Genomic DNA, 24,308 nt, shown 5'->3' with positions numbered 1-24,308 from the left:
CTAATTTAGTAGCCGAATACGCGCTGAGATCGCTGGGAAGCGTGGATAGCATTAGCACGTAAGTGTCTCCACCCTCCTCTTGAATGTTTATGTGTCTTTATCATGTATTTGCAGCTTTTGTTTCATGTTAGCTGTTTTAGATTCTAAAAATGACAACGGAGAGGGATAATATGAGGGGATTACATGAGTTTTGTTCGTGTGGGTGGGTGGGTGTGTTTGTTTGTGGGTATGTCCCGGTTATTGTGTGTGTGTGCGTGCGCGCGTGTGTGTGTGTGTGTGTGTACAAAATGTAAACAGTGTTGCAAGTTTGATTTGTTTTGCTTACACACTTTCTCACTCTTTTTCTCTCACTCTTCCCTGTCTTTTCAGAGGTCTGGTTAATCCAGATGGTCAGAAAAAAAACAATTTTAGTGGCTGCTAGAGCGTCTTCCTCCACTGTAAATACTGTAAATAGTTTTTTTTTTTAATTATTTAGTAATATTAGTAATAGTAATCTATTACTATATTAGTAAAATAGTAATATTCATAATATTCACCATATAAAATAAATAAAAAATACAAATGTTGTAAAAACAATGTATTTTGCATGTTTTGTGTTTTCACTAGTTCAAAAATGATCAAATCTGTTTTGGTTCACTGTTTTCATTATTGGAATTGTTCAGAATAAAGACTGTTTAGTTATGTTCAAATTCTGAAATAGTTTTGTGTTTTTTTGTGGTTTCATTGGTAGAGCAGTTCTGAATTGATATACATATGTAGTATGCAGTGTCTTATGGAGTCTCTAAATAGCATTTTTGAAAGGATTCCTAGACTTTTCTTGAAATAAAATATCCAAATGACTTTTCCAAAGCTTTTCTTGAAATGAAATACCATAAAGATGTACTTTCTGTAAGTCTTTACCTATAAAAAAATTATTATTTCATATTTTATTTCAGGAAATATTTAGGCGTTTTTTTTCAAAAATGCCATTTGTAGACTAACCAAATGACTAAATGAGTCAGCACTACAAATGCTGTTCAGAAATAGTTTTTTATTGTGTGTTTTGGTGGGCAGAGCAGTTCTGAATTGATATACATATATGTATTATGTAGTTTTGACTCATTTGGACATTTGTTTACAAAGTGTCTATTTGGGGTCTCCAAATGGCTTTTTTGAAAGGACGCCTAGATTTTTTTTAAATAAAAGCTTACAGAAACTACATTTTTGGGAGTATCATCCTCAAATTTGAATCAAAACATGGTCAGATGTTCAGCTTTATCTTTATGGTGTTTTCAGGCCTTTGGCATGAAAGTCTCATCCATTTTTCCCTTAGTGAGCTTCATTAAAACATATCGCGAGTCAATTTCATGTATATTTTACCTTGTTTTACTCTATTGCTATACTAATTTTGAGTTATTATGACTCTAGAGTAACAAAGGATCAAGTGTCTAGTTTCAAACAACACCAGATTTTTAAATATAGACCTTAGGGTTCAAGAGCTACAGACATTTTTATTTGGTTATATCGTTTTTTACAAAATGCTCAAAAATAGGGGCGCAGGGTAACAGGTTAACAATGCTCTATTTATAGTTAACCAAAAAGACATGGATGTGTTTATCATTGACTAACTTGAAAAGATGGTGTTCCGGCCAGGTCCTGCTGGGATGTAATGCTTGCTTAGACTTCCAATTAGAGCATAGATAATCACAGGGTAAACGGTGAGGATTTAACGGACGTGCTTCTCTATTAGAAAGTTTTCAACTGTAACCCTGTAGAAGAACACGTATCTTAAATATGAGTCAATCACAAATTAAAGAAGACTTAAAATGATTTAGTTTTATACCATTTTGAAGAAAGGTTTCTCTAAAAATGTCATGTGGGGTAACCAACAAGTAAAAAGTAATAATTTATTATTCTTAACCTAACCATACATTTGAATACACATCTTAATCATTATTTTTTTAAACAATTTTAAATATATTTTTTCAGCGTTTTTACGAATTTCCTGTATTATTCACTCGTTTCTGGAGTTACACCACATGACAGCTAAACTTGCCTTGTCATAAAATGTTCAAATTATTTGATATAACCTTGACACATGATCATGACATCATGAAATCATTCCCAGTTTTATGTTTTTAATTGCCTTTACCATCAATCTGAATCAATAAAAGACAAACACGTGACATTCTGAGACAGACATTTCACAAAACAACAGGCAAAGCGCCATGCAAAACTATGATTATGGCACAAAACATGTTGGCTGCCCACAACTTACTCTCTATCCCACAAGACCAGCCAGGTACTGTTCAGAATCATGTTGATGATCCATGAGAGAAAGAACTCCGAGAGCAGGATTGCTGGACTTGAGCACAATCTGACAGCCAATAATTCAGGCGAAGACTGTCAAACTACAATAATGGCTTTCAAACAGCGTGAATAAGCAAAGTCTTGATATGAGTGGAGTGTGTGGTTTGAAGTACCCTCTATAGAGCCAGGTCAGGAGGTGGCGTCTTCTAACTTTTAAGTTACAAAAGATGCTCTGTTGTGCAAAGAATAAGAGTGTAAGAGAGCCATCTGGTGGACAACAACACGACCAGCCTTTGTCTCGACTAAAAATATCATATGAACAAATTTACCATCAAAAAATCTTTGTTTATTCCAATTCTGTATTGTTCTATATAAAAAAGTATCTGATCTTAAGCTTTGCTTTATGGATGTCTAACAGGATAAGCATTCATCTTATTTAATCCTGTAAATCTGGCCATATTAAATAATAATAAACATTATGTTTTAGATTATGTATCATATTTGATACATCAGGCTTGTATGACTCACATAGCTCAAGGAGGGGAAAAAAACACATCTACATTTTATTCAGAAGCCCAAACGCAGCAGAAATATGCAACTTGGTGTAGTTGCTGTTATTTATATGGCAAAAATTATTGTATGGATTGAGTACAGCAGTTTTTCAGCAAAGTTTTGAACATGTTGATAATTTAGAGGCATGAACGTATCAAACATTGATACAGCAGACTTTGTAGGGTTAAAGATATTGACAATAACTGAACCAACATTTCAAGGTGAACATCACACTTTAACATCTGAAATAAATTAAGTAGATTAAAAATGAATAACGCCATGTTTTATTGATTTAAATGCCCCTCTTTCTCCTGTTTACTTCATTTGTTCTAAGTATTTCCCTGGAGATTATCACATTAAAAGTAAGCATTTGTTTTTACAAAATACGAAACTTCCATCAATGACATTAATACTCGGATCTTAAATCAGTTATAGAGCAATGAGCGATATAGCTGTGTGATTGGAAGCCACATGTTTGTGACATTCAGAGGTTTGAACAGAGCTGAAAATGTGTCCGGTCAGGTTGGTAAAACAACTGCAAACAAAGCAAAACAATTAATGGCTGGTGCAAAGTAGCTGCATTTCTTCTCACAGCCACATGAGGGCAGCAGACTTTTCATTTGTGTGTTGATTATAAATCAAACTGTCCTCAGCAGGTTGTAAAGTGTTCCTAATCCTAAATAATTAAGCCTACATTAGCTGTATTTAAAAAAATAAAAAATAACACTCTCCATGTCATTATCACCGACACTGGAAATAACTTGAAAATGCTACTATTTACAATTGCAATAATTTCATAATTTTAAAAACATCTAAAACTAATAATTAACAAGAACATCTCTTTGCCTTTCATAATGGGGTTCATTTATTTTTCATCCTTTGGCCTCATCTTCCTACTCCACTAAATGACCTTACACTCTGAACTAATGCATTATGGAAATTGCTCTTAGAAACATCAAGCCATAGCTATATTTAGAAAGCTGCTGCAAATAAAATGAACTTGAAATTTGGTGAAATTTAAATACTTTTATCAGTTTACATTATAGACAAAATAATTCCATTTATCTGTAGTTGTTTGAGAAAGTCTGATTCAAAACTTTGGAATTTGGCGTACGTTGATAAAGTTCTTTACAAGAACTAAAGAAACTGCACGTCAAAATGTATACAGGAAGCACAATATTGTGTAAACATCCCTGGCTGCAAAAAAAATCACTTGATTTAATTCAAATCTACATAAAGGCAACATATAAAGATAACCGTGTCATGCTCTTTAAAATGTATGCGCCAATATGTGCTGAAGCAGAGTAATCACCACAAGAGAGACTAGGACTCATTGCATATTATATGCAAATACTTTGTTGTAACATATGACCAAAACAGATTATAGCACAACACACGGTGCTTCTGAAAAACAATGTTTCAAAACTGGGGGAAAAAAATTAAAATGCATCTCTTTTGCTCTTCAAACTGTCTGGTTGCATAGAGAAACAAAAAACAAAAAATCTGAAACAGATATTAAAATAAATAAAACCTTCTTTAAATGTGCAGTTTGGATCTCTCCAATGATTAATGCTGACGATTCAGACTGAACATGGCACATAGTCTGACAACAGGACGTAGGGTTGCATTAAGGCACATAACAAGCAGGTGAGAGGTACGGTGAAATACTGAAGATCAGGAGTCAGCTCTTAGCCTGCTTCCGTTTCTGAATCAGCTCCGCCAACAGTTTATAACGGGACATGCACTCCTCCTAAATAGGTTAAAGAGAATCAATTCATTAATGTGAAATCCAGCTTTTATATGCAGTTAAATGTCAATTTAAATAAATTTTCCAATGACTGAGGGTGAGAACATTGATGCTCACCTTGGTTTTCCCAGGCACCACCTTAGCAATCTTGTCCCAGCGTTCAGTGGTGCCCCGTGGGTATTGCTGTAAGGCCAGCTCCAAAAGCTTCTGCTGGTTCTGTGTCCAGACATCTTCAGCAGCACTGGGTTTTTCTTTTGAGGTTGATGGTTTCTTCTCATCTTCACTGTCGTCATCTACAGCCGTGGGGTCGAAGTCTCTTTGTCTGCGTCCTTTCACTCTCTCCTCCGCTGCTCCAGTTCCAGCGACCCCAGCCACAGACTTTTTTGTCCGTCTTCTGAGTGCTTTGCTCTCAGAGTCCTCTGCCCCAGCAGGCTCTGCTGAATCCTCCGGCTGCTGCTCGAAGTGCTCCTCTCGTTGGGTCATCAGACTGTCCGGCACTGTGGCGGCTCTGGAACTCTTTCCCATGACTGCACCACCCTTCAGCTCAGAAAGCTTCACCAACCCTAGAAATAAAGAAAGTGTGCAGAGAGAAAGAAAAGTGTCTGAAAGATATGCCTGATAATACGTCACAGTAGGTGATATATCATACACTGTAGGTGAAATCTGATTCCAATTTTTTGAATGAAACAAACAGCTTACCTGATGTATTGGTGACACAGTCTTTGACTTGCTTCACCTTTGCTGTCACCTGTAAAGGTATACCAAAATGATTATTGGTTACAGTGGTACTTCACACATTTATGTACCAGATTTTTAAACATTTATTTCTGTGCAATATTACAATTTAAAATAACTGTAAAATGTGTCAAATGTAATATATAAAATATGTAAAATATAAAATAATGTATTTTATTCCTGTGATGGCAAAGCTAAATTTTCAGAAGCCATTACTTTAGTTCTTAGTGTCCCATGATCCTTCAGAAATTACTCTAATATGCTGATTTGTTGCTCAAGAAACATTTATTATTATCAATGTTGAAAACAATTGTGCTACTTAATATTTTTGTGGAAACCATGACATTTTTTCAGGATTCTCTGATGAACAAAGCTCAGATGGACAGCATATATTTTAAATAGAAATCTCACTGTCACTATTGATCAATTTAATTGATTCTTGCTTATTAAAATTATTTCTGAAACCAAACTTTTAAATTGTAGTATTTTTCTTCTTGTGTGAACAAAACTAAACAGTCAGGAAATGCTACTATCCACATGTATTTAATTAAACAGATGTGTGTTTTTTTTTAGAAAAGATTTCGTTATGCGTGTTATGTAGTTATTCGTGTAACACGGGTTAAATGTTAAACAAAATATTTTAGTAAATTTTCTATCATAAAGGGGTCATGACGAGAAACCAAGTTTCCCTTGATCTTTTGATAGAGAAGAGGTCTTTGTCTGCTTAGTACATCCTGCAAGTTTCATAACTTAAAATATCCTCAACATCAATAAAAAAAATCATTTATGTAATAACCCGTCGTTTGTATAAACACCGCCCCCAGAGCAACGCGTAGACATATGCCCCGCCCACCGGCGTTCAGCTGTTAACACTGGGAGCGAGTGTCACGTCGCGTCAAAAACATATAGAAATTACAGTCACTGCCGCTATCTTGTCCACACTGGATACAGTACACAGATGCGCGTTCACTTTCTGACACAGTCCACGCGCATGAGTCTGTCGCGAGGACAAATTAAGAGGAAGAACGTTTGCTTTGACGCGTTTGGTTTAAACAGCTCGTTCGCGTCTTTGTACAGATATCAGAAGGATCCCAGCTTAAGAAACAAGTGGATAGTTTATTTTCAATGGCACCCCGGATCGTGTCGAAGCAATGATCGGAGCATGTTGTTTTGTAAACGAGCACAGTTTTATGGGGAGCTCACAAATAAACATTTGAAGAAAGATGAAGCGGTAAGTTACTAGATATGACTACAACCGTAAGTAAATTATTTCATATTGCTTTGTCTGGAAATGACCGTTTTATTTTTATCGTGTTGTCAAAACATGCAATAGCGAGGGGGTGTTGATACTGTTTGCTATGCAATGAAGTTAGCCAATCATAACAGTGGCGGATTACTGAGAAGGACTCTTAAAAACAGCCTGTTTCTGAGAGAAGTTCAGAATGAGGGTTGAAAATTATCATTTTTCCACATATTCATGTTTTTAATGTGCAAAAAACTTTTAACATTAAAAGCAAATCTCAAGCAACATATTAAAATAATAAATCCATGTCATGACCCCTTTAAATTGAAATTTCTATTATTGTAGAACAGTGCTTCTCAAAGTCCGAACACCGGTCCGGATCCGGAGGGAATTCAATCCGGACCCGCTTCTATTTCATATTTCAAGAACACTAATTATATTTCCTACTTTGATAAACGCACGTTAAACTTGTAAATCATTTGTTTATTTATTCTTATTTTTTTATGTCTTTTGGAGAAGGTCCGAAATTGCAGGCGAGATATTGAAACTTTTCCTTCATGACATTTGTTGTCATCATGACATCCAGTGAGTGAGCGTATGACGTTTGACGTAATCGGGCGACATTTCACCGCTAATATTTTTATTTTTTTGTTTTGTTTTGCTATCACTTATGTTATGGCAATTTGTCTTATAGCAGTGCCCAGTGTATACATTTATTTGTGGCGGCTTGTCACAATATCAAAACTGACCGCTACAAATAGATTTTCCAAAAGGCTTATACTTCGTTGAATAAACTGAGCACTGCGCGTTTCAAAAATAAAATGCTGCGCGGGTGTTTTTATATGAATGTATCTTTTAAAAGAACCGTCCGTTTTCTTCAGAAAAGCTTTGATGTCAATTTTCATTTGGTCTTTCCTGTAATGGCTGATAAAGTAGCGCTTATTTGATTACAGTCGTTACCGGGGAAACAGCTATATATCACGCTCCAACAGCGCCTCCTGCTGGCAGAGAATCAACTTGCATTTGCTAGTCTGCGGGAAACACTGATGTCTGTCAGCAAACATAAACAAAAAAGCATGCTTCACTGTTTTGAGAAGGTGCTTAAGTTTCGAGCCATGTATTATTACTATGAATTAGGCTACTACTACTATTACTATCTTGTGCCCTGCAATAACCATTTACGCAAACTCTCTTTTGATATAAAGGGAAAAAAAGAGAAAATCGGCCCAAAAAAATCAGCATCATATATCGGCCATAGGCTGCCCTGATTGCTAAATATCGGCATTGGCCAGAGAAAAAACATTATAGGTCGACTTCTACTGCTGACACTTAAATTAATTGTTTTGCCACTTTTGCACTTGTTATTAAAGTATTTTGAATGCAAAGGGAACCTTTTTTTTTAAATGAGTGTTTATTTGTTATATGTTATGTATGTTTATTAAAAACACATTTTGTAATAACCAATTGTTCCAGACCTTTGACACTGATGAAAATTCAGATTTGGACCTTTGAATGTAGACTTTGAGAACCCCTGTTATAGAAGATCATTATATACATCTCAAGTCAATCCCCCCCTGCACAACACAGATTGTTTAAAAGCAGCTTTACAGTGATTTAATTCTTTTCAGAATTCAATTCCACTGTAAAGCAAAAAAAAAAAAAAAAAAAAAAAAAACAATAGTAAACAATCCTTATTCAATCATTTCATTGTTGGTTCAGTTAAAATCAGATTCAGCATTATAGCTGCTGTGGGTCAATTACTAGTCATAACTGTACTAATTAGAGATTTACCTCAGTCACTGATCTGCCTAACTCATGAGCAATCTTCTCCCACCGGCCTGGCGTTCCACCAGGAAACTTGGCCATACAGCGGGAGAGCTGGCTGAGATCCTCCTCCGTCCACTCTTGAGCCTACAATCATCACCAGCCATTGGTTAATTCAATACATCCAATTTAAATCAATGTCCTTTGAGCAGAGACAAACAAACACTTACGCTCTTCTTCTGCTGTTTTTTGTCTTCTAACCAGTCATCCATTTGATCCTCAATATCTTCAATAGATGTTCCCTGATCATAAATTGGCACAAAAGCAGCATTTGTTTTGGGTTCATAGACTGGAAACTCCACTTTAGGTTTCTTCACCTTGGGCCGTTTTTCTTCTGCAGAGCAAAATCAGTCAGCAACATGTATTATTGCAGATCACAAAGTCACAACTCAATCACAATAACGTGTATGGATATATGTGCAGAGGTCAGAGTGTAATGTATAACTGTGGGTGATCGTGATCTTACTCTGATGCATTTCCTGTTCTGCCAGAGCCTCTGCCTCCTCCTTCTCTTTTACTTTCATTTCCTTATAATCTTTATAATACTGCTTCACATCCTAAAAACACAACATATCATGGCTACAGCTTTAGCCTTGGAGTGTCTATTTTGAAAATGCATATCAAAAACATAAGATCTGGTGGAAAAGTACCTGTATGATATGAGGGAGAGACTTCACTGAATAGTACAACCAGATGCTTAATTTGAGAGGTAAAATGTCATGCCAGTGTGGCCTGTCAGATCTACAAAAAATAAAGCAAAGATTTGTGAGTACCAATGTCAACATTTATTTTTTACAAAAAAAGCATCTAGTGTTATGGTTTCTGCAGGCTTTATGCAGAAACTTCAAGAAATAATTTAAAGGCAACAGTATGTCAATGTTCTCAAAATGTAAATGTGTAGGGAGCACACGATAAGTTATAATAATAATGCTTGAAATTAAAAAAAACAAAAACAACTTCCAACAGATCTCTATTACTTTTTCATTCATTTCACACAAAAAAGCAGCTTAATAATGTTAATAATAAATAGCTTGTTCCCAAACTCTACAATAACGAAACAACCATAATTTTTACTGTGCCTACAAAAAAAGTGATGCTCTTTCTCAGTATTTTTGTTTAGTTTTTCCAGTTCAAAGGATTCTTAAATCAAGATACACGAAGTTCAAGAAGTTGAATCTTCTGAGAAATTTATAAAAATGAAGCAAGTTTATCATCAAAACAAGATCAAATACCACACGTTTTTATCTTTATTTTGCACCTCAAGTAAACATGTTGGCTTATGGATACTTATATATTTATATATAAATAAAAGGGAATATTTCTATTTTTTCTTACTCCTTTACCTCTCATTTTTGTCCTGAGCCAAGGACTTAATCTCTTCTGTTATCTTACTGCTTTGCTTCTTTTTCTTCTCCCTCTTCTTCCTGCTCAGAAGTTCATCCTGAGAAGAATCAAGACAATCAATAACAGCGATCACTGGGAATGGTATAGTACATTTAGTATTACAAAAGCTAGTCTCAGCCACAGACAACCCCCACAGACCGCTGGCTGAACATCTAATGCACATGGCACAGAAAATGGAAAGCATTTTGGGATTTTCAAAGTCGTCATCTAATTAGTTGAATTCTACAGGACTTCCAGGAGATGTTTGTGTCGTGTACTTTAACGGTCCGAAACAAAGCTGCTGTGATGCCAAACCCCCTTACTGAAGAAAACTGTCATGTTTACAACTGTGAAAATGAAAGCTCATGAGAAACAATGCTGGATTTTAAAATGCATGTGAAGTTCAGAGCACCATTATTGCAGTAAACTTGCACAAAGTTCTTGAATTAATTGCACGCCAGTCTGTTATCGTAGGGACATCGACTTTCCATTTTCATGCCGCTAAACATGATGCTGAACAAAACTGTGGTTGGTTGCTCTACATGTTGGTCAGTGAAGGACTCTATGGAGCCCACACCTTCTGCTGTCAGTCTGAAAGTCTGGCTAGGTGAGATACAGAAGCTAGCATTACAAGACAACAACTGTGTTATAGCCTACAACAATTCAGCACTTACCAACTGCTTCTCAAGGTAGATGGACCATATAACGGCATAGTGACCCACTGTCAGAATGAGGAAGAGGAGGAAGCCCAACTCTCCATTACTCATCTTCCTAACGCGTCGATAGTAGAAGACAGGCTGCCTCCAGTCTGGCAGCCCATTAACCAGGATGTCATCATAACTGTGAGTGTAGTAAGAAACTATTGTTAAAAGCAATTGCAATATTCAGTTCAAAGACCCCAGTCATAGTCACACTGGTACAAACAGTGATTAGGGAACTTACTCAAGGGCATAATTTTAATAAATTATTAAAGCTCATATTTCATCACTATTTAAGAACCTCTAAGAACTTGTGTATAAGAAACGCTTTTCACTGCTATACTAGAACAGTGGTGCTTAACCAGGAGGCCTCAGCAACCTTCAAGGATGCTACAGTATGACTTTAATAAATAATTTGAAGTACTAACTTAAAGATGATAATAAGAATAATACACACAATCATACTACAAATTAATAACTTTTTAATTAAAACAAACAAATAGAATCTTAAATGTGTTGGACAACAAGTAGTGCGTAGGCCTTCAAGTCAAAAAGCTCGAGAACAGCTGGTCTAGGATTAATAAAAAAATATCCACAAGCAAATAATGAGAACACCTCACCTTTGTCGTCTTTCCTCATCCTTGAGCACTTCGTAGATGGCTACTAACTAGTAAGAGATGACAGAGAAGATATTTCAATTGTAATACACTGAATTCCAAAAGCAACAATTAACACAATCTACATTAACCCAAAGAGAACTTTCATTCAAATTTAACAAAACACCTACCTGTCGAAACTGGTTTTCAGCATTTTCATCTTTATTTTTATCGGGGTGTAATGTAAGAGAGAGCTTTCTATATGCCTTCCTGATCTCAGATGAGGATGCATCCTGTAAAAAAACAGAATCATGAACATAAACATCATACAACATTTTATTGCCAATACTGACAGAAAGTCAGGAACACTTATACTCGAGACTTCACTGCAGTGAGTGTTTGTTTAAAAATGAAAACAGTCACAGACTGTGTGTTTGGACTGTCTTTGGCATTTCAGGCAAAATGAAATAACAGCAATAAAAGCTGCAGAATGTTGTGTTACCTTTGTAGTTTCTTACAATAAACATACTGTCAGTGTTGCCAACTGTAATATGCAACTTATACTGCAAGCTGTAACTGGTAGACTATTTTGGACTAGCAACAAACCAGATACCAGCTGATGATACCAATGTGGTTAAGCTGGTTTCTGGAGCACAGTAGCTGGTTTGCCACTCTGGACTAGCTAGAAACTAGCTAGCACGTTCCGAAACGGAGCTACAATCTTTTTTTAGCACAGAATTAGCATTTCTTCTGCAATGCATTGGTAACAAATTTCTGCAAGGTAGATGCCTGACTAACGGCTGACGCTGTAGGAAATAAAGTGTAACCAAATGCTAGTTTTTACGAATAGTGGTTATGATTATAAAAGCATGGGCTCTTCGATGCATCAAATATGACTTCGCAACCGAATAGTGAAATTACAGCATAACAATAAAACATCCATTAATGAGCCAAGTAATGACACGTCATGTTGTGTTGTGCAGGCCCACAGCCGGGAGGTTTCTTTGTCAATGGCCACCGCCGTCCAGGTTCCGTGGGAGGCAGAGTCCGTTTACCCCGAGTCGGGAGACATAATAGTGGGGCTAAAGAAAGCTATTCAGCTAACGGCTCGAGTTGCTTTGTTAAGAATGCAATCTCTGTAAACGCACTGGAGGCGACCCTGCGATAAATCTACGTCGGCGTGCTGCTGTATGTTAAAGTTCAGATCACATTTACCGACACAGTTTGAATGACCGAGTCAAATGCACGCATGATAAATTTGCGAATTACATCAAATTGCTCTTACCTGATTAACCGACAGGAACTCATAGAAGGTTTGGGGGATTTCCTCCACTAGGTCGAAAAGCTCCAGGTCTGCGTCCCATGCTAATGTTGGCAAAGGCTGAATAACGATCAGCCCGGAGAACAACACTAACGTAAGGATCTCGGGCAAAGCCATTGCTGATTTTAAATAGGTTTGAGAAGGTTTACTACCTACTACCCATTCGGACAAACTTGGTTTGGAGGCAAATTTAGCATATCTTCCCGTTCTTTGGCTCAAACGGGCCCATCGCTCAGTCAGCCTGCTCTACGTAGAGCACGTTTCACACGCAGCCGCCACAGCGGGAGCCAATAATAAACATGGAAGCTTCTGTAGTGACACGTGCGTCATATACACCCTTACCAGGGGACTTTCAGGACTCCGGGCATCTCAGTTTTAGTGGTATCGATTATATTTCATAATACTATAAATCAAGTAATATGTGCAATATGTGTCCTGATAGATAGGTAGCGTGTTTTTCCAAATTAATAAATAAGCTGATATGGCCTCGTTACAGCCTTTTCCACATCTGTAATGACATTATCTAGCCTATCTTTTGTCTTTTTATTTTAATCTCTTGTAAAAGAAGTGATGTCATCAGTAGAAACGCACTATTCTTTTAGAACAGATTGGAGTTGTTTTTTGTTAGGGTTTTTGTTTTTGTTTTTAAGAGGGATAAAAATTATTCCTCCCTTGTAGCGTTGTTTGTTGGCTACTTCTCTTACTATTAACCTAACCTCCTTTCATCGTTGGTCAATTTTGCGACATTGACATTCTATCTAAACAGTTTCAATTCACTGACCGTCTCTCTTCTCAGTCTAAAGATGGTCACATAGCCAGGGCTAGTCCCGTTTCTTTTCGACAGCAAGCATGTTCCATAAAGTTCAGATAAAAGTCCATGTGATTAAAACGGTCATACTGACAGCAATAGGCCTGTATTCGAGTGAACAATCCAGTGGTGGCGTAATATTAAGCACGACTCATTACATGTTATCGCTTAATGTTTTTCTCGACAAAGTCTGATTTGAGACAAAGAAAATATCTAAGTGAAAATACTGAAAGATCAGACAGTCAAAACTTTAGGATGTTAAGCTATAGCTAGACAGAGAAAGCTCACAGTTAGCCTAAACTTCATATAAAGCAGGGAGAACTAAACCAAATCTACTGTTAAAATGCAGGCCTACGAAATAATTCATTTAATATCTAAACGGATTTAATTGTATCAGCCATTTGCGGTCACTGGCAGCCTACATATGGTCTACAGTGAATACAAGTCTTGGAAAAAATGTATATGATTATTATTTTATCATTTATATATATTTGTAATTAGCCTAACGGAGATTAATTGTTTTGTACCTTTGATTTGGTCGTTATTAGGACATAGGCCTATGCAAACATATTTATGCAAACATGTTTAATTCTGTGAAATTATTTTGAGAAAACTTTAACAAGATGAAGAATCACATTTACACTTCTGTCACTGAGAAACTCATGAGGGCGTCGTTGGGCTTGCAAGGATAGAAATATAGTCTTTGTCAGAGGTTGGCCTTATCTAACTACGGAATTCTGAAACAAAATATACATCCCCATTGTCTTTCAGTTTAATGGAAAGTCTTTCATTTAGCCATTTTCTTTGTTTGTTAAACTGTTGTCGTTGAGTCGGCACAGACCTAGGGACGTAAGATGTGACGGGATTTCTTTTTTTCTTTTTCTTTTTTGCAATTAAACCAAAGAATAACAGCTTGAAGTTTAACCACTTGATACAGTTATTAGTTCTTGGAATACTGCGTGCTAAGCATACATACAAAATAGTCTATATTAATTTAAATCATGCATGCATTTGCCACCGCCTAAAATGTTAAGTAGCCTAAATCAATAAAGCGCAAAATCCAAATACCGGCTCTAAATAAATAGGAAATAAAAAATGTATTTTCACAAGATTACTGTCCTTAGCCCATTGTGGTTAATTTTGGCGATCTGTTAACAGTTAGGCTTACAATTAGTCTGATTTCCATTTTATTTTTTATTTATTTTTTATAGCCTAAGTAAAAGTCTTTTTATGAATAAATGTATTAATGTATTTTTTTCCCTTATGCGTTTGTGTGAGTTATATATTTTAAATGCATCATAATTAAAAAATGTTTACACTTTGTCATTCTGTATTTACACTTGGAAGATTGCACTTCTATTTTCCACCCCATTTAGTCAATGCCATGAAAAAAATTGAATGCCATTTGATTTTTTTCTTTCTAAACAGAATGTCAGTATCGAAAAGGAAGAAAAAAAAAATATTTATGAGCTGAGTAGCTATACTACTTATTAAAACATGTTGAGCTGATAAGATAAGGCACACGTCATATAAAAAACATAAAAACAATTTATTAATGTCTTAACACTGAAAAAATGACTAGTGAGTGACACGCAGAGAGGTGTTGTTTAAAGTTTAAAGTTAAATTTCTATGGATGATTAAGCCAATAATATTAACATAGGCTATACTGATTTTTTTTCCTCGACACGTTGTTTCATTCGTGTGCTTATAGCTTAATATCATAATGGAACAATATTCATGTTTATTCATGAAATCGTCATCATTCGATTAAGACCATCAAAGACAACTAAACACAAACTCGAAGAGGTTGTATCTGTAAGTCCTGACCTCCAGCTCCCATTCAGTCCACAAATCAATTTTTGAATCTGTAAACAATCAATAATCAACAGTGTCATTAAAGTTTAACCAAATAGGTAAGATAAAAGAGGAAACGCAGTCACTGAGCATGGTCATTTTTGAGACATGATCTCGTTTAATTTGCCATTTATATATGTTATAATAAATCGCTTTAAATCGTCTTCATAAGATCTTAAGAATGATCGAATAAATGACAAGACAAAAGGAGCCCGCGTGCTTTAAAATGTTTATGTAGCTTATTGATGTATAGGCTAAACAAGATTCGGGTCAACATTAATTACGCAAGGAATGGGGTAATAGCTAAGAAAACCGTGGAAAGCATTTATTCTTCACAAATGTATTTAATACTGGAGTAGTTTTCCATGATGCATAGACGCTATGGAGTTGTCAATAACTTTAGTTTTTGGAAGAGGAGGGCATTAGGTTATCTCTCGAGTTGCTCAAGGCTTGCTGCATTAACACCCGCTAGGCGACTGCGATACGGCCATTTTGATGAGTCACATCTGTAGTCGGAATAAAGAAATAGGTATAGATATAATCGGTAAATTTGTCAGAAAATGACACTAGCCTACAATTTACCTTGACCAATTCGATTCATGCACGGAGTTAATGCATGTTTTTATTGTAGCGATAGATTACGAGTGAAACTGGTAGGGTAGAAGCTTTAAGGTTTTGCAGACCCCGGTACGGTTAACGCTAAAGTGCTTCGGGTTTCCGCCAGCATGCTGAGCTTCTTTGTTTTCGCTGAAGTGCCTGTATTAGAGCAGCTGACGTCATGGCAGGCAGCCTGCGTGTGTGGTTTGCAGCTGAACGCAGTGCCCTAAACTGGGAAGATACCGTCCAGTGCTACAGAGAAAAACACCAACCTACCGCATTAACGCGCGCTCACAATTTCACTGATTATCTAATAATCACTGAAAAAATATATGGAACTTGACCTGTTACACTATAAGAACGCTATCAAGGTAAATGCCAAAAATTGTGACCGGTTTCTGGAATTTGTAAACAGAAAAAGTGAAAACTGGTCAATGAATTAGCCATAATGGTAATTTACTAAAAGATGGCTTGGCTTAGAACGCCATGTTTTTTATTTTATTTTTTTGAGACAAGGGTTCAGTGTGATTTCAGTGTAGCATAGGCTACACATTACATATTGTATTTGGCGAAATATTGCAGCAAAACATTGCTGTAAAGGATACATATTTGCCTCTTATACGGCATGCCAGTTAGAAACAAATAATTAAGATATCTGTGCACTGAGTATAATTTCACGAGCCAACTTTTCTTCACTGTAACCACTGAGCAAGAGAGTGTGAATAAAAGCAGCTGCTTTATCGTGACGTGCAGGCGAGTGTAGCTATTGTTATCTCTAACCAGAAAGCACAATAACTTTACATTTTAAGTAGCCTACAGTCTAACAAAAAAACCAAAAAAAAACCGAGCAACAGTTAGGAATTTAAAAATGTATTTTCGAATTTTTGCTTTACTTGTTGATATAGGCTACATTTATAAACGCAGTACAGTCATTGAAGTAAAATGCGTATATTCTGCATAAATTGCATAATGCTATGGGAATATGTTGGCCATTAGGCCTAAAAGATAAATCTTACGCAGCGTGACTTGAAAGATAGATAAAGTATGTAGAGCGTCTTGCCTAATTCCGCTTGCCCAACTTGTGCCATTTTAAAATGCAGCCTAATTCTGACTTATTCAAAATAACCCGTCTGCTTGTTCTGCATTTGAGCATTTAGCACTACATGCGATTTTTGTGAAAATAAAGAGAAATACTGCTTTTCTAAATGTTCTTCATTGCTTATAGTCAAAGAATCGTTCCGACCAAACTGCTAGGGATTTTCCTCTTCAGAAGTGGTGATGTGGGTGGTGAGGTTTGACAAAGACATCCGTCAGAGGGGTACCCTATTGATGATATACCCCACTACTAATTCCCAGGCTACCCGTAAGGAATGAGATCACGTGATGGAGTGGGGCGGTCGAACTAAGCCATTTTGGGGACCGTGTCAGTTTGCCGTGAACCATCAGGCACCGTGTTTTTCAGATCGCCGTGCAGGAGAACAGCGCCTCTGGATTTACCATCTATGACCGGAATCTGTGGATTTATCTGTAAATCAAATCGGAGAGTGTCGGCGAAGAGTGATTAACCTATGTGCAACTGCGCAAGAAGGCCACAATGAGCACGGCGGTGAAACGTTAGAGCCATTGACAGCGTCTGCAGCTCATTCCAAGATGGCCGCTTCGGTAGCATTCATTTTTTGCTGATCGACTCTCAAGTTTCATTGTCTACCACAACAAAGCTAAGAAACCATCGCGAAATATACCGGGTATGTACGCTGTAATGTGCAAAAGAGCGGAGTTGCGAGCTCTTTTGCTTTAGTTTTCTTTTCTCTCTTAGGAGACGAGAGTAACAATGTTGCCTCTTGTATGAGTGTTTCTTATACGTACGAATTTCATTTCAGTTTGGTCGCATTTCTTATCAAACGCAACCGTTGACATATGTTAACACAATATGCATGTTAACGAGTATGTCATCTTTGTAAAACTGAAATATATATGTTCTCTTCAAGTGTTGTTTTTAATCTTAAAACTCGGCGCGCGCTGAAGAACAGGCGAGTTGGGGCAGGTGTTAACGGGTGACCGCTTTCTTCTATTTCTCCACGCTCGAAAATCAAACATTAGATCTCTTATTTTATAGAGTTGAGTAGTCTATAGAGTGTATATTTAGGAAAAATTTACTTTACCGTGTTTTGATATCGTCGATTAATGTTATTAACTTAAATTCATGTGCGTATTTGCGGGTCAGGCTGAACAGAACATTGTTTTGATGCTGTACATTTTTGCTTATTTTAAACTTATGTTTTCGAGCTTGTTCATTAATTGTTTATTTGCCACTGAATGTAACTTGGCTTCTGTGTTTTGTATTAAGCTTTTAAAAATAACACTAAAACATTGTCTCGATTATTCAGCTGCCGTGAGACTGGGTTGGACCAAGACACGTCAGACTGAACCCAACCTTTTTTTCTTTTTGGACAAAGTAGGACAAGAGTCCTAATTCTAAGGTTTGATTTTTAAATGTTGTTTTTTCCCCGTTAGTTTATATATACAATATAGATTGTCTTTATTAATCAGTCAGTTGTTAACCGAATGTGACTCACCTCGTCATAGTTCATAAAAATATTTTTGATAACTCCATCCAAGAAATTAGATAATGTAAATATTGTAACATCGGTTGTTAGCCTAGTTCTCTATTGCCAAATCATGCTTCTTGCCATATTTAAAAGATAGCTGTTATACGGACAGATTTAGCCTCCTTTTGTTTTCCCGTTTGAGCTATCCACCGTGCCGTGCCTCACTGATTTATTTAGGTTATTAATCTTATACACGGGCCTATATTTTCCACACATTTTGCCACACCGCAAATATCAGTTTCATAGTCAAATCATAAAATGCTTGCTTGCAGTCATCTTTCTGACAGTAAAAGGAAGACACATCATAGTAGGCTAGTCCCGAATATAATATCAAGATATGGCTCTGTTATCAGCAGTAGCTAAACAGACAGATTTACTGTAACTACAGTCTTTCCTTGACAGACCTCTTCTTTCTTCACAGACAAGACAACAGTTCCGTTTGTGTTACATGTGCTGTCATATAGTGTAATCTGAATATGAAATACTGATACTAAACCACATTAGTCTGAGTTTTCATGAGCCTATATGTTAAGTCTTGGGCCAAACCAAAGCACACCTGTTTTTTCCGCCTTTGCTGGGAACTTGGCCAGCTTTTTTCTGCTAACTGATCAACAAATTAACTTAGCCTTTGTAAAATAATTCAGTCTAACTTGATCCTTACCGACAGTTGTTACTTAAAGAAGTAAAAGTACAGAAATACTTTCTGACAGGTGTTTTGAATGGTTTTTATCACTGACTGAACTGCGTTGTTCTGCACTTTTTTTAATGGTATAAGTTCGCTATTAGAACGCTATTAATTACTTTATATTGTTTTATGTATTTCTTTTATAGGCCTAGCAGGCATATTTCTTAATTACTGGGCAACTATTTAAAGGTTGGACTGTGTGAAATGTAGAGAGTCTAATTTTATTTGACGGCAATGCGTTGAGCACTTCACAGAGGACGGTGTATAAGTGAACATTAGTCACGGGATATTGATATTTGAACATTTGACGTTACCCACACATACCGAGAGATAGCGGGATCACAGAGCTCTCGAGCTTCCGTTGACTGTTTCTCATTGAAGACGTCGGCAAGGCAGGGAAGAGCACATTGTTTTCTCTTTCACATTTGGAAGCGAAGCGAGCTGAAATGATGGTTGTACGACGTGTTTAGCAGGTGATAGTAGCGTACTTACCGCTTCTTAAACAACAGTGTGTGGTGCTCCGGTCGCAGCCTCATGCGAGCGAACTCGCTTGGACACGGGCTTTCTGTATCAAAATGGCAGCCACGTTCAAGTAGCCGCATGCTTTTTACAGAGAAACACTGTTGTCGAGAGGAAGCGGTGGCGTTTCACCGTTAATCGGTTGAATTTCTGGTCATTTGTAATGATCCGGACCATCCGAGGTATACGGTTCCGTTGGGACTGGCACAATGCCAATTACAACCCGTCGTCATAGCAACTGTACGTGTGGTCTTTTGGCTTCACTCTCACCTGAACGCAGCCGCGCAAATAAAAGAAACCCGTTTTAACTTGTCCTTGGACCCTGAAACGAGTTTAACCAAAGGTGTAATGAATTCTGAATAACACTAGTTCATTGTCATTGGATTACACGTTAAAACAGCCTAACGTTAGATGTGTTTTGTCTGGCTTTGCCGCATTTTTGTCCGCTTCAAATAGCCTAATAGTGGACCCTCTAACCTTAATAACCCGACTTTATTTTTTCTAATTGTGACTAAATATTAATGACTGTTTTTTGGTTATCAGGTTTGTGATCTCTCATGACAATGCACCGAACAACGAGAATCAAGATAACGGAGCTAAATCCTCATTTGATGTGCGTTTTATGTGGAGGATACTTCATTGATGCGACCACCATTGTTGAATGTTTGCATTCATGTAAGTCTGTCGTAATCTCTATTATTTAATTCTTATTTACCGTTAATGCGTTTCTTTGTTGGCCCTTCAAACTGGACTGTCAAACGGTATTTTGTCATTTGTCGTGTTGTTTTGACAGTCTGCAAAATGTGCATTGTGAGGTATCTGGAGACCAGCAAATATTGTCCAATTTGTGATGTCCAAGTTCATAAAACAAAACCTCTCCTCAATATCAGGTAATGGCTGGGGATTACCTTAGCCTATTTGAATTAAATAGCCTATTTTTGATACAATGTTTTTAATAAACATCCATGTTGCTTGTTCATCTAGAAAATACATTAAAGCTTTACATTACTGTACATCAAAGAAGGCTCAGTTTGTATACCCCTCAAAAATGGTTGTATATTTCAGGTCAGATAAGACCCTTCAAGACATTGTTTACAAGCTGGTGCCTGGTCTGTTCAAAAGTAAGGTTTTTTGTGTTCATTTTAATTGTTTATTTATTATTTGTGTGTTTAAAAATTCTTAAATCGATAGTGTTGTATTTATTGTGCTTTTGTTATTCAGATGAGATGAAACGAAGGAGAGATTTTTATGCGGAGCATCCAGTTGATGGTAAAATGTTAAGATAGTAACTGATATTTTAAGTCATAAGCACTCTTTTTTTATCTAGAAGTTGTAATTATTTCTGTCCTTCAGCTACTAATGGTTCAAATGAGGACAGAGGAGAAGTGGCAGATGAAGACAAGAGAATCATTGCTGATGATGAGATCATCAGTCTGTCCATTGAGTTTTTTGATCAGAACAAGTAGGTTTCAGTTCAGTATATGCTCCTTGTGGCGTGTACAGAGATCACTTTCTTGTTGCTTATGAAAGTTTTGTAGTTGGACATTGCATTCATTATTTTCTCTTAAAATGACCAGGAATGACAGTAAAGATGGAGAAGAAAAAGAAACCACAAAAGAGGTAATTCATTTCTGAATAAATTAAATATTTTATAACTTGTAAGTCAGTTTTAAAGGGTTATAGTGGACTACTTGTTGAATTTTAGTAATGCTCTCATTTTTCTAGGTGAATGTAAAGCGGTACTTACAATGCCCTGCAGCTATGACAGTAATGCATCTCAGAAAATTTCTCAGAAGTAAAATGGATATACCGTGTACCTTTCAGGTAATCTCCTCTCTAAACTTTTTTGTCTTACTTGTGGCCATGTTTTTGTTAAGATTCTATTTTTCTTTCAGATTGAAGTTATGTATGAAGATGAACCTTTGAAAGATTATTATACTCTTATGGATATTGCTTATATCTACACATGGAGAAGGGTAGGAGTATTAAATCGTATATATTTAACACATTAAACTGCTATTATATTTTAGTCCAATTGCAAAGATAATAACGTGTTGATATTTTCCAGAACGGGCCCTTGCCATTGAAGTATAGAGTTCGGCCTGGTTGCAAAAAAATGAAGTTGAGCAGCCCAAGAGATGATATGACCGGTGGCAGAAGGCCTTATATAGAAAGCGATTCCAGCAGTGACAAACCAAACAGCCCGACTGCTGCTGCCGCCCCATCCACATCCTCCTCTCTGCCCAGCCCGAGCACTCCTGTTCAGTCTTCACATCCCAGCTTCCCCCATATCTCCACCGTTAACGGGGTCTCTGCCAAAGTGGGCCACAATGGCCAAACTCCTTTCAGCAGCAAAGTCTGCAAAACGTCTCATAATGGCTCCAACTCTCTTGGGTGACTTGCTTATGGATGCCAAAGCCATCAACCCCTTGCAAACAGAGCTGTGATGTAGATGCTTTCTTTATAAACCACCTCTTCAATTTTTTATATAATTTTTAAATATATTTGTTTTGCCACCACGTGTGAAAACTTTGTAACACAGCATTGTTTGTGTTATATTTTGTATTAATTGCTATGGCATAACTAATATTGTGAAGAGTACTTGAGGGAAACTCAACAAGAAGGAGAATGCATCTAAGTGTTTTTGTAAACTGTCTTGTTCATTTTAGATTAGAACATCAATGTATATAAATCATTTCCTTGTACACGAAGTCTTCAATAAAACACATGGCGGCACGCGCAATGTTTTGATTATCCAGATTGTATTGATTTTATTCGCGTAACAGCAAACAAAATTTGCAAAGGGCAGAAATTCAGCATCAGTATAGTCTTGGATAAACCCAAAAAGTGTCATTAAAAAAAAAAGATCTGCTAATGTAGGCCTACACGCTGGCCAAGTTGAGAAGTAGGCTAGTCCTTTGTTTTGTTTTTCTCCCTCGATTTGTTATCACGAGAGGATAGAAGACATCGTATAGCCTGAAGTTCAGATTTTTTTCTTGCTTTGCATATCTGTTCAGCGGTTATTTGTTAAAGCCAATGTATCATTTACTGTTGTACAATATGAAACATTTGTCTAAATAAACATTTTACTTTTTTATTACTAAATACATTGTGTGGCCTTGATAAAACAAAACCACCATTAGCTACGTTGTTTATGATGGGCTTAATCTGCGACAAGAACCTTGACCTTGGATAAATTCGCTTCTTATTTCAAAGGAAGCTGCTTGACAAATTTTATTTATTATTTTAGCTGTACAAATATAAATAATTTAAAAGAAATTTTAATGGGCAAAACTGTGACATTTTATATTTGTGGGCGAATAGTTTACGACTAAGAAAGCCGTATGATGCTCTTATGAACGGACATGTGGTCTTTCGTGAATTTTACAGTTCAGAGCAGGAAGTGTGCTTTGACTTCTGTCTTTCTGTGATCAGCAGATATGATTCCATGCATATTCCATACACTATTAACCCATAGTTCAAACAACAAATGGCCTAGTGACCGTGCGGGTGCAACCCACAAAAATACAAGTTTATAGAAGACTAGTCCCGTTAAAGACTTAAATAAATAGCCGACTGAAAATGGTTCTTTTGCTACAAGTTTGCTTTGACTGCATAAAGTAGGTTAAAGGTTTGATAAAGGCCTAGCTAATAGTTGTAAAGGTAATAGCCTATCTCTAAGTTTGTTGCTCTTGTCTTTCTTGTCCGTGTCAGATCGCTCTCGCTCACCTTATTTACCCGTCAAAACACCGCAGGACCCTGCCGAAAATATACAAATATTAAGAAATCTAGTAGATTGCAGATAGCCTTCGTTTTCCTAATTTAAAACAATTTATTAGGCCCACTGTCTCGTTAATCGCAATAATTTGAGCAAAATCAATAGGCCCAACAACCAATGATCTCTGAATAAATACAGTATTTATTAATGTTATCTCTTATCTAAGAGCATGCTTGAATAATCTCATAAATGAAGTGTCCTGTCAGAATTAGAGGCAGTAGGCTGCGTGGCCAGTGTTGATCGAAATGTAAAACCTTCCGTTTTAAATGTTAAGAATAATATTTGTATAAAAAGAAATAAACAAAAAGTTAAGTAAAATACATTTAGCTTTGTTAAAATGTCTTAGACATAAATTGACACGCCGAATTGCTAATTCATCGCTCTAATATTTCTGTGGCAATGCAAAGTTTAAATATGGACCGATTTATTCTGGAGTAGTTGAGCTCAAGCGGGCTTCCTTTGGGTTTGCCTTGTTAATTAAACACAGTACTGATATTGAAAAATAGCTAAAGGAAAATGGTTTGAACCTAAATAGAAGTAGCCTACCATATGAAAACGCAAACAATAATGTCAAATGAAGAATCATTTTTAGGCGGAGCAGTTCAAAGGTTCTTCTTCATTAATTAATGGCACTACAAAGGTCTACAAAGTCAAGATATAGAAATAACTGCGCAAAATCTTTCATATTAATACAACAAGGTTAATTAAAAATTACCACGCCTAAAATATGCGCCTCACATAAACGGTTTTGTGGATTCTGGCCTATACTGATTGTCATGTAACTTCACGGCAGCACGACGCGCCCTCTTCTGGTTGTAAGCATGTAACGCACCTCTACTATATACACTGTAACTTGCAGGTTAGGTTAAGATATGCATAGTAATATTAGGCCTTATAGTTTAAAATAAATATTACAACATGCTCTGATCATCACTATATTTACAAATTTTTGCCTTTGTGAGTCTTCATTATATTTTGAAACTCAAAATCTGTTCCAATTAAAAAAAAAAGCTAGCTAAATTTCAATTTGATAAACCATTATTTTGTTTATCCATATGGTGATTTAATG

The 24,308-nt window shown here is 36.5% G+C and overlaps 2 protein-coding genes across 9 annotated transcripts; one reads left to right on the top strand and one right to left on the bottom strand.

Moving 5' to 3' along the window:
* Positions 1-2,616: 2,616 nt before the first annotated feature.
* dnajc1 (DnaJ (Hsp40) homolog, subfamily C, member 1) lies at positions 2,617-12,690 on the bottom strand. The gene is made up of 12 exons (XM_079378392.1): positions 12,353-12,690; positions 11,259-11,360; positions 11,092-11,138; positions 10,448-10,613; positions 9,734-9,831; positions 9,041-9,131; positions 8,857-8,947; positions 8,561-8,724; positions 8,358-8,477; positions 5,288-5,336; positions 4,706-5,151; positions 2,617-4,591 (listed from the first exon to the last, which is right to left on the bottom strand). The coding sequence occupies exons 1-12, from the start codon at positions 12,503-12,505 to the stop codon at positions 4,523-4,525; spliced, it is 1,596 nt and encodes a 531-aa protein (XP_079234518.1). The 5' UTR covers positions 12,506-12,690; the 3' UTR covers positions 2,617-4,522.
* LOC306845530 (polycomb complex protein BMI-1-B) lies at positions 6,181-22,573 on the top strand. Of its 8 annotated transcripts, XM_079378393.1 has the most exons (11): positions 16,895-17,393; positions 18,036-18,128; positions 20,005-20,136; positions 20,255-20,351; positions 20,527-20,582; positions 20,683-20,730; positions 20,815-20,923; positions 21,039-21,081; positions 21,187-21,285; positions 21,357-21,437; positions 21,530-22,558. In XM_079378393.1, the coding sequence occupies exons 3-11, from the start codon at positions 20,019-20,021 to the stop codon at positions 21,857-21,859; spliced, it is 981 nt and encodes a 326-aa protein (XP_079234519.1). In that variant the 5' UTR covers positions 16,895-17,393; positions 18,036-18,128; positions 20,005-20,018; the 3' UTR covers positions 21,860-22,558. The 8 variants fall into 8 exon arrangements, with proteins under 8 accessions (XP_079234522.1, XP_079234525.1, XP_079234520.1 ...); XM_079378396.1 differs by lacking the exons at positions 16,895-17,393; positions 18,036-18,128 and adding an exon at positions 6,181-6,554; XM_079378399.1 differs by lacking the exons at positions 16,895-17,393; positions 18,036-18,128 and adding an exon at positions 15,512-16,019.
* The last annotated feature ends 1,735 nt before the right edge of the window (positions 22,574-24,308 follow it).

Source organism: Barbus barbus, assembly GCF_936440315.1.
Source record: "Barbus barbus genome assembly, chromosome: 26".
Classification (NCBI taxonomy): Eukaryota; Metazoa; Chordata; class Actinopteri; order Cypriniformes; family Cyprinidae; genus Barbus; species Barbus barbus.
This window is presented reverse-complemented; position numbering and strand designations above follow the sequence as displayed.

Coding starts and splice junctions, on each gene's coding strand:
- dnajc1 (XM_079378392.1), bottom strand. CDS start 12,505: ATGGCTTTGCCCGAGATCCTTACGTTAGTGTTGTTCTCCGGGCTGATC. Junction 10,614..11,091: donor GATGAGGAAAGACGACAAAG/GTGAGGTGTTCT, acceptor CTACACTCACAG/TTATGATGACATCCTGGTTA. Junction 8,478..8,560: donor AAAAACAGCAGAAGAAGAGC/GTAAGTGTTTGT, acceptor TGATGATTGTAG/GCTCAAGAGTGGACGGAGGA.
- LOC306845530 (XM_079378395.1), top strand. CDS start 20,019: ATGACAATGCACCGAACAACGAGAATCAAGATAACGGAGCTAAATCCT. Junction 20,352..20,526: donor AAACCTCTCCTCAATATCAG/GTAATGGCTGGG, acceptor TGTATATTTCAG/GTCAGATAAGACCCTTCAAG. Junction 21,286..21,356: donor ATATACCGTGTACCTTTCAG/GTAATCTCCTCT, acceptor TTTTTCTTTCAG/ATTGAAGTTATGTATGAAGA.